Source organism: Sinocyclocheilus grahami, unplaced genomic scaffold (assembly GCF_001515645.1).
Source record: "Sinocyclocheilus grahami isolate Dianchi unplaced genomic scaffold, SAMN03320097.WGS_v1.1 scaffold112.1, whole genome shotgun sequence".
Classification (NCBI taxonomy): domain Eukaryota; kingdom Metazoa; phylum Chordata; class Actinopteri; order Cypriniformes; family Cyprinidae; genus Sinocyclocheilus; species Sinocyclocheilus grahami.
Genome location: NW_015505291.1, coordinates 1,627,798 through 1,638,933, shown reverse-complemented (window position 1 = coordinate 1,638,933; position 11,136 = coordinate 1,627,798). Strand labels below are relative to the sequence as shown.

The 11,136-nt window shown below is 36.9% G+C and overlaps 1 protein-coding gene across 1 annotated transcript in view; it reads right to left on the bottom strand.

Annotated features, from left to right (window-relative positions):
* Positions 1-7,928, bottom strand: part of LOC107589137 (sorting nexin-25-like) — a 77,384-nt gene extending 69,456 nt beyond the window's left edge. The window contains exons 1-2 of the mRNA XM_016277488.1: positions 6,998-7,928; positions 5,854-5,938 (exon numbers count right to left, since the gene is read on the bottom strand). Coding sequence (XP_016132974.1) covers positions 5,854-5,938; positions 6,998-7,312 — 400 coding nt within the window. The 5' untranslated portion in view covers positions 7,313-7,928. The remainder of the gene's footprint in view (positions 1-5,853; positions 5,939-6,997) is intronic.
* Positions 7,929-11,136: the final 3,208 nt, after the last annotated feature.

Sequence of the window (11,136 nt, the reverse complement as noted above, 5' to 3'; positions counted from 1 at the left end):
TTAATTAAGTTGTACGTAGTTATATTAACTGCCGGGGTCTAGACAGGGGTTCTAGAAGAACCGCTGATTAATGTTTGAGTATTACATGGGTAACTGTAGGGGGGCTAAACAGACCTACTATTTAAGGTATATTAAATAGTATTAGCCACAAACCTCTGAATAAGGATTAGAATGGCGAGTTTTGTGATCGTGGAGCCCACGCATTGCGGCCGCCGTGAGGCATCCTAAATAACATAGATTCTTAATGAACGAGAAAATACAGAGTAAAGAGTAAAACAGAATGATCAAACATTCACCTAAATTTAATAGATAACAAACAACTCTTCTAACCATTTTCATTTTTGGAGTCAGATGAATAAAAGAGGTAAAACATAAGAAAATGTATTTAATTTAACATTGTTGTGATGCATAAAAGGAAAGACAGCAACACGCAAGAATCCTTCTACCAAATCACTGGCTACCGTCGTTGGACCAGTGGGCGGACCTTACACACCACTGAGAAAACTTTATAGCACAGTTAGTAAAAGCACTACAATACCAGGAAGGAAGATCAGGTTGTTGATGTTTGATTGCCATTCTTGCTCTGTCTGCACAGCATACGTAAACGCACGAACCGGGTGCGCAGAGGTATGCTAATACATATGTTGACAGGCAGGTAGGAAAGCCAATAAAAACGCTCGGAACGAGCGTTTTGATTGGACGAACATTTCTTGGTCCTACGCCTTCCACAGAATATATAAATACATTTAGACCACTTAACTTAATGATTGCTATCGGGATGTGAAGAGACTTTCAACCAGCATAACAAAAAAAAATTCTGAAGATTTTTCTATGGGGTTCTGAAGTCTTCTTTTTCTGAAGACAATCCTATTGCACCTTTAATGTTTATTTTATTTCAAGTAATAGAAAATGTTTTTATGGTTTTAGTTTTAGTTAACTACTGTATAATAACCCTGACTAGTATTCCAGTCATGGTCAAGATATCTTCTGCAGCCATGACCAGCATTATAGCAAAATACACATAGGAATTAGTCATTAAAGTCTTATATTCTCTATCTCTGACCCATCAGGCTGATCTACAGGAAGTGTGCATCATGAAAAACTGATTTACATCATCAATGACAGCTGATCCTGGGTCAGTAATGTGGTTAGGCAGCTAATGGTCCATGTGCATTTGTTATGCAGAGAAACCTGATCAGAAGACCATATCAGTTATGGAACATCAACTTTGTGCGAAGGCAAACCCTAGTAACACCCTAGCATCTTCTCAATGTTTCTCAACGAAGAGTATACAGCTGCAAAATTGGACTTTACTATCTGCAATGATATATTTAATACCATTAGATTAAATATATTCAAAATATGTGGACTTGTAATTCAGTTTGTGAGCAGCAGAACACAGTGCATGTGTATCAGAGTGAAACACAGACCCATCAGTCTGGATGAAGGACTCTCTGTGACAGAGACCACACTTGTGTCTGGTGTTCACCAGCGCTGTGCATCAGCTCAGTTGGTAACATGGTCTTCAGTGTACCGAGCACTAAGGGGATCAAACCGTGTAAGCAAGCTCATTATTATAATCATGGATCCCGTTCCCCCCGCACAATTCATTAGGAGAGTGAGGCTGAATTCCTCATTCATGTTAACGCTATTAGCTGTCATGCACCAGCAGCTGTTCCTGGTCATGTGATCAGTCAGAGTTGCTAGAAACACGGGTAGAAAGAGTGTGACATTTATATTTATCAGAAACAGGCTTATAATGGGAAACATACAACTGGACATAAGCAATTATGCATATGATGCTGTTTGCTGGCAGCAAGCAAAAACCCAGAGTGCATGCGCATGTCCATATTCAGAACAAACTAAAGTTGTAATCAATCTTATGTGAAAATATGGAGTGCTGCTGATACTTTTTGTGAAAAAAGGGAAAAACAGAAAAAGGAGAGACAAATAATAATGTTTCTAAAAACAAAGAAGCCCACAGAGGCCACACCTAACTTTTCTGCCTTGTTTTCCTGTGATATTGACATAAATGTCAGGTTTTCTTATACATATACAATTTACAAAATTTTAAATGATAAAATTACATAACTATCATCCTAAGTGTTTGTGTGTGTTTTACATATTGTGCGATTTACATATGTTTAAAGTAAAAATGAAAAGTCTAAAAAAATAAAGATAAAAAAGTATTAATAGAAAAACAATTAAATACAGAAGGTGTTTCTGTTCATGTAGCCATATTTACCTCAAGTAAATACAGCAAGTGACTCTTTAAAAAAAGAAAATGCAAAATGCTAATGTAATATGAAGCATCATAGCACATTTCATAGCACTTTTGTAATCTAATTCATCAGATGAAGTATGCACTCTGAGAGCTTTCAGAACGCAGACAAAAAGCATCGTAGAGGTATGAAAAGACTGACAAACATTGGATGCATATAAATAATCTGAAATCAACATAAAAAACAGCATGGTTTGTGTGAGGGTTATGTAAAAATAGAAAACAACTCAGTATATAAACAATAGATGGTCAATGGAAAGTTTCCAACATAACAGAAAAACAAACGTGTGTGTGTGTGTGCGTGCGTGTGTGTGTGTGCACTGAGGTGAAAGACATGTTTGATGGATGCAGTTAGTGGTTTCTGCTATAATGTCATTCCACCCACACGCTCCAACAGAGAGACAGAGAGTGAGAGACAGATAATAAGAGAGACAGGAAAAAAACTGCACGGTCAGAGACAGCCATTGTTTTCTCAAGCCTATCCAAAAATAAAACAGCAACACTACAGACAAAGAGAGAGAGACCCACGACTGTCCAAATATTGACAACTAGTACCCTGGAGCTGTCAGAAGAGCGGTTCCTATTTTTATTTTTAACATATATAGTGGCCACAGTATATGGACCTTGAAGTCACACTTAAAAATATGTGAATGTCTCTGCATTAATTATTCAACAATATTATTATTATTATATCTAATGCCTTTTGACATTTTAGGGTGCCATTTATTTTAAAGAAAGAGCACAAGAACACTTAAATTAATAGTTAACACAAAACTGAAAATTTGCTGGACACACATACACGTGTGTTTTTCTACTATTGTGGGAACTTTCCTTTGACTTCTATTGTTCACATACTAAGTTTCTTACAAACATGCAGCTTTTCACTTCACAAGACATTAATTGATGGACTGGGGTCATGTTGTGGATTATTGTGATGTTTTTATCAGCTGTTTGGACTCTCATTCTGACGGCACCCATTCACTGCAGAGGATCCATTGATGAATTTCTACAAATCTGTTCCTATGAAGAAACGAACTCATCTACATCTTGGGTGGCCTGGGGGTGAGTACATTTTTGGATGAACATTCTGAACCGACTTCATATATCCACTTTGAAATGAATAAAACATCAGCTGATTAAATCTCATCGAGTAAAAAATGATGACAAAAAGTGATGTTATGAAAGAGACAATATCTTGCAGCATTTGAGACTTATATGATACAGATATGGAGACTTGATTTGATATTTTATTAATATCTAATGCAGTGACATTCAGACATTTTAAGTCCATAATCAGCCTACTTTTGAGACTGCTGCAGGAAACCCCAGATGTTCTGGGATCTGCTCCTGGACTCTAAACCTCTAAAGATTTGCCAAAGAAATGCAGCCAGTCTGAGTGCTGGAACACAGAAGTGGTCTTGTGACTGACAGAGATCAAAGGTGAAAATATCTGATGCTGTTGTGTGCTGGGCTGATGGATTTCACCTCTAAACAATAACACAGACCATAGGTATAGTTCAACCAAAAAAAAAAAAAAAAACGCTCTGTAATCACTCGGGTCTCGGATCAAATCTTTTTTCCATGAAACACAAAAGGATATATTTTGTATGGAAAAGAGCGGTGTAAACAATGGAAGCACATGGCAACTACATAGTGATCAAAAACCTTGTGCACTTTATTCCAAATCTTCTGCTGTTATATAACAGCTTTGTGAGAGGAACAGACTGAAATTGTACTATAAACTACAAATCTTTCCCTCCACAGCAGCTCCCAAATCTCATTCAAACTTCAATTTTTAAACTTGGTATGTTGCATTCGGTTAAGGGCCACGAAAACAAATGGGGTCACTGACATCAAACTTGGTGCAAACAAAAAAATTCAAGATATATTGAATATCAACAAAATGCTGAAAAAACATATAGATTTTTTTAAAACTCTATGACCATTAAAACCTTTGACTTTTTACAGACATTAATGACTGATTATGGGTAATTTCACAAGATATATTTTACATTTAAAAACACAGGAATTAACCCTATAAAGCCTACCGTATATCGTATTTCTAAGGACTGATTTTAATAAAATAAACATAACAATTACTTGATATTTTAGTAATATTTCTAGATGAACACTTACTGGACTTGAGCAACTTCAGGTTTACTTGATTATCCATACATACATTTTTAGAAAAATCTTGTTCAAAAGGGAGAAGTTTATTTGTTCATCATTGTATTGTATTGCATATGTTTTGATCATCAAACTAAACATTTAAATACCATCTTCTTACTAAGACCTGTTATTGGGAGATATAGAGTGACGACTGATATTTATATAATTTGTAAATAGTACATAGTCTGCAATACTGGTTTACATTACATTACTTGCTATCAGAATTTCATCATACTTTTCGACATAAATATCAGCATTTGTACCAAATGGCATATTTCGCTCAGTATGAGCTTCATATTCTCATATCTACTACCTGTACATGAGCTACATAAGCCATAATAACCAACAAAAAACACATTTTAATCAATTTTTTTATAAAGTTTCATTAAACAGTTCTATTTCAAAATGTGAGATTTTTCTGTCTAGTACGTCATATCCCAAATAAAACCTACCGTAAGCCTTCAGTCAGTTTGGAGTTTAATGGCACTTTTTTTCCGTCAGTTTTGGAGCTTGATGTTACAGTTCAGAAAAGAGCAGCAGAACATTCTTCAAAACATCTCCATTTGTGTTCAAACGGCACGAAAGTGAGTAAATAATCACAGAATTCATCATTTCGATGTGAACTATTCCTTTAAATAAACATTTCTCAAACAGATTTTCTTTTGCGTACATATATTATTCAACCGAATGTAGGTCAGAGAAAACCACACACAACGATAGGAGGATCTTGCCAGATGCTAAGCATTTTGCACCGTTACAAAATAATCAAAACTGGCAGCATATTTTCCTTGGCTTCGCAAAAACACATATTTGTCTAAAAATAGCCAGACGCCCTTTCATTTCACACCTATTTTCATCTAAGCCGTGATGTCCTGCAGTTTTAAACGGGGAAGACAGCAGACGAGGATTTCATCATCAGCAAAGACAAACGCTTTTGTGTTTTTCAGTCTAACGTCATTGCGACAGACAGGACTGACGGATCCCATCATCATCTCTCTCTCTCTCTCTTTGGCAAGCTGACAAACTTCTCGCCCTCTTTGGCCTATTAAAATGATCACCATCAATGAAAGATTTTAACATGAAACGTGTCCCTTCAGAGAGCTGAGCTACAGATGGAGGATCTGTAAGATGCTTCGGTTAATAACATTTTCCTCAGCATCAGAACGACCCGACACAGGAATAATTTCACAGCAATCACTGATCAAACAAGGACTAGTTATGAGTCACACCAAAGGGTGCCGCTTTCACCGGATAACCATTTCCTGTTTACAAGCTGATGTCACAGGGTAACACACTGCATTCCCAAATAAGAAGAAAACAGTTCAAAAGGGTAAAAACTGAATGGCTTTAATCCACTAGAGACTGTCGGGGAGACCACGCATCCTGCTAGCAGGACTACTCACCTTCTTTGAGGGCTTTATCTACATTGAGGGACACCACAACCCTCCTGGTCTGGGCTGAATCCAGCAGAGGAACACAGAACCGGCCCTACAGAGTGAGGAAGACAATCATTAGACATTAATCATTCATGACAACCAAACACAACACTCATTATGTAGAAAACCAATTAAAAGAGCCAAAGGACATTTTTAGTACCAGTTACATGGGTTACAAGTCCTGGCATTGATCCTATGTAGAATATATAGTACAAGCCAATACAGTACTTTTACGATATCAGGTTGAGATTAACAACACAATCCCAACAAAGAAAAAAAACAGATAATAAAGTCTGGCTGACTTGTAAGAACTGGAGTTTTCTATGTATTTGCCAATAAATTGAGTAATATTTACTTTTGTGTATATTGAGTCTTCACAGTGGAATATTCGTGTTCTTGTTTTGTTTACAGTGTAAGTGAATCTCACTCAGCCTATTTATTTCATTTGTATAAATTATTTACATATGAATATAAATTTACATTTAAATGAAACATATTAAATATGTTTAAAATATTTTTCTTAGTTTTTTTTAATTAAGCTAAGCATATTTAAATTTACCTTGAAATCACAAGTGTGGGTGGATGGATGGATGGATAGTATAATACATAATATATAATAATTATGTCAATTTAAATACATACATTTTTAAATGTATTTACATCTACCACAAAAGACTAAGAGGAATATAAATATACATAAAACAGAGCTGTTATTATGCCAAATGGAGGTTACAAAAAGCATTGAATAAAAGGGTGCCGTTAATTGTGTCCAATGTGTATTACAGAAAAACATTTATGTCATAATGATATTTCCCCCCATTTTAAATTCTTATTCTCCAGTGAAAGGTTAGATTTATGTGAATTTTTTTAATAAAAGATCAAAATGATTAACAATGCAGATTTATTTTCACAGCCTTCTTTGATCATATTTACCAAGGGTGCCAATAATTCTGACCACGACTAATATATATATATATATATACATACACACGTGTGTGTGTGTGTAAACATGTCATCACCATCAGACAGAGTCACATTCTTTAAACAATCACAGTGACCGTGTAAATGATCGTTTGGGTGTATTTGTGTGGATGTTGTGATGTGACATTACCATTAACTTATTGAATAAATCCATGAGCTTCGATGACTGTCTCCTAGTGGTGTCAAATCTGCTGATCTTCAGGGGGCTTTTCTTCACCAGCAGCCCGAAACCCCCCAGCAGGAAACAGAACAACGCGAAGGACACATAAATAAAGAGTTTGAGGAAAAACGAGGTGAGAGTGAGTTCTCCAGAGCCGAGCTGGAAGACCAGCACTGCCGCCGCGATGCCGACGACCAGAGACGGGTACACGGCGCTGCTGGGCATGAGGACATCCGAGCTGCTGCTGATGCTGCTGCTGCTGCTGCTTCGGCCATCAGGATGCATGATGCTGCTGCTGCTGCTGCTGCTGGAAATGACATGTCCTCACGTGCGCACAACAATAGACAGGCTGCATGCCCCTTGAGCTCACAGCCCAGATTCCACTCATCACAAAGTGCGTTCAATTCAGAGGGGAAGCGCAGATGATCCGGGCGTCTGAGCACCTTAATGCAAGAAATGCACATGCAACTGTTGCATCTGAGCAGTTCAATGACAAGCAGTGCACTTGAAATGATGATCGGCCAGATAACCTGGCTGGCTCTAGGACAGCTTAAATGGCTGCTAATTCAAATCCTCCACAAACGCATAAGGAACATCAAGTGCACACAAAGGACGTCAAGTTAGAAACAACAAAGCAGATGTCCACACAAGCTCATCCAAATCTATCACAACATCTCGAGACGCGACCAGGTCCACTGACGCCTGTACAAACAACGGCTGGAACTTTTAAGCCTCAGACGTGGAATAAAGATGTAAATGCTAAGTGTTCAGTCCCCGGTGTTTTCATTATCCACCGCGACTGATCCAAAATGTGGCAAAAAATGAAACTTCTTATCAATCCGTCGCGTTGAAAAGCGGTCTCAGTTCTGCTTAGATCCCCAGCTGCCTTTCGAGTGGCGAATTTGCGAGTACTACGGAGAAGCGGTTGTTTATGAATATTAATTACGCAACGTGACGTTCGATCAATCGCCCATATTGATTGGTCGAAAAAGCAGACGTCGGTGCGTAGGCGGTAGTCGGCTAGCGAATGAGCGAATGAGATTTGCCTCATGAATAATTATTAATCACTTGACTGGAAGCTGGCGGAAGGTTACCAAGCAACGTCAGGATTGTCTGATTAATATTCATAAGAATAAGTCTTTCCCGTAGTAGGAAAAGCGACACGGAGACTATGGAGCCTCGAGTAGGCCATAAATCACACACAATGGGTCCAAACAACAGTGAAATGCCTTAAATCTTTTGAAAAATCCATGACCCAGACTGGTTATAACATACTTTGTGGGTCTGGTTGCTTGTTTTTGTTTTGTTGAGAAAACGGGGAATAATGAATGCGAGTCTTGAACATTTAAGACCTAAGTTACTATACTCAATATAATAAAATAACGTCTTACATTCAGAACAGTATATATCTTGACAGAGATGTGGTACTAGCCAACTAGTCAAGTAATTTTACATTGATCAAAAAACTGCCCTATGTGTTATCGACTGAGTAGAGCAGGGGTGCCCAAACGCGGTCCTGGAGGGCCTTCAAGTTTCTAGTATGCCTAGTAAGAGCTTGATACAGCTGATTCAGGTGTGTTTAATTGAGGTTGGAGCTAAACTCTTCAGGACACCGGCCCTCCAGGACCGAGTTTGGGCACCCCTGGAGTGGATGTACAAAGACCGTTTACAAAACAACAGAAAACAGATGGAGAACATTAACAAAAATGAAGATCATATCTTACTAAAATATAAAACTTTTAGTGAAAATGTGCAAATTGGTTCATTCAACGCCAACATAATTTCTTCTACTTCATCAGCAATGAATGATATTTACAACTCAAAAATAGAGGCAGTGCAGCAAAAAGCTGATAAAAATGTTTTTCTTGGCATTTATCCGACACCATGGCACACCCTAAGGCATAAAATGTGTGTTTGATATCTGCGCTCCTGCAGTCCTCCGTCTGATATGGTCTGACAGAGTGAATGCAGTGGGGGGATCTCTAGAGCGTCAGCAGCAGCAGCGGCAGCAGGCAGCTGTAGATCAGAGCGGCTTGTACGGCGCCGGCCGAGCTCCTCATCATACACTCCACACGAGACCATGAGCCGTTGTTGGGCAGTGGTTCGATCCCCAGCGTCTTGCACAAAACATTATACACATCTACTGTTCGGATGGGACTGGCGCGGAAGTTCGTCTTGAAGTCTGAAATAAATAAATAAAAACAAACCAAATCCAAATTTACAACTGTTTTAATTACATACTGAATATTAGGTTTTATATATGTACTGTATATATATATATATATATATATATATATAGTTGTGCTCAAAATTATTCATACCTTTGATAAATACGATCAAAGAAGGCTGTGAAAATAAATCTGCATTGTTTATCCACTTGATATTTCATTTTTTTTTTTTAAATCTAACCTTTAATTAAAGTAAAATTAAAAAAAGTGAAAGTGGGGGGAAATCACATTATGAAATAAATATTTTTCTCTAATACAGTAAGAGGACGTATGTCTATATCGTCCTAATGCACGGTGAGGAGGAGAGTTTGAGTGGCTAAAGACTCTCCAAGGACCACAGCTGGAGAATTGCAAAAAATCGTTGAGTCTCAGGTTGTTTGGGAGGGTTTCAAGAAAAAACTAGAAAAGAAAACGCTCTCATCCAAAAACAAACTCCAGCATATTCTGTTGTCAGACATGACTGGAACTTTAAACGGGATTGAGTTCTATGGTCAGATGAAACTAAAAAAATTAGCTTTTAAAAAAAGGATAAAAAAGTACCCCATGTGTACAATGAAATATACTGCCGTATTTTTAATGTTGTGGGCCTATTTTTCTGCCGGAGATCCTGGATATCTTGTTCAGATAGATGGCATAATGGATTCTATAAAATACCAATGGATAAAAAATTTAAAACTGACTGTCCAACTGACTGCTAGAAATCTTATAATGGGCCATGGTTGGATCTTCCACCAGGACAATGATCCACAAAACAAAAATGGGTCACTGAGAACAAAACCAAGCTTCTGCCCTGACCAACCCAGTTCCCTGACCTGAATCCTATTGAAAATGAGTGGTGAACTGAAGAGAAGCATCAACATGCAGCTGGAAATCTGAAGGCTCTGGAGAGATTCTGGATGAAGGAATGGTCTCTGATTTCCTGTCAGATGTTCTCTAAACTCTTCAGGCATTATAGGTGAAGACTCAGAGCTGTTCTCTTCGCAAAAGGAGGTTGCAAAAAGTATTGGATAAACGGGTATGATTAATTGTGTATTAGAGAAAAACATTTATTTCACAATGAGATTTCTCTCCCATTTTAAATACTTATTCTCCAATGAAAGGTTCGATTTTAGTGAATTTTTTAAATAAAATATCTAAAGGATTGATGATACAGATTAATTTTCACCTGAATCCTATTGAAAATGAGTGGTGAACTGAAGAGAAGCATCAACATGCAGCTGGAAATCTGAAGGCTCTGGAGAGATTCTGGATGAAGGAATGGTCTCTGATTTCCTGTCAGATGTTCTCTAAACTCTTCAGGCATTATAGGTGAAGACTCAGAGCTGTTCTCTTCGCAAAAGGAGGTTGCAAAAAGTATTGGATAAAAGGGTATGATTAATTGTGTATTAGAGAAAAACATTTATTTCATAATGAGATTTCTCTCCCATTTTAAATACTTATTCTCCAATGAAAGGTTAGATTTTAGTGAATTTTTTAAATAAAATATCTAAAGGATTGATGATACAAATTAATTTTCACAGCCTTCTTTGATCATATTTACCAAGGGTATGAATAATTTTGAGCACAACTGTATATATCTTTTTTTTTCTTTTTTTTTTGTGGAAACCATGATAAGCTTTTTTCTTAGGGTTATTCTTTGATGAATGTAAAGTTAAAACATTTTTTGAAATATTTTTTTGCAACATTACAAATGTATTTTTTACCAATTTAATGCACCCTTGCTGAAAATAAAAAAAAGTCAAATAAAAATGATAATTTGATGCGTTAACAGACTAAAACAAAACCCTTTTAACCGTTTTATTTAAATACTGAATATTAGGTTTAATTATATATATATATATATATATATATATATATATATATATATATATGTATGTATGT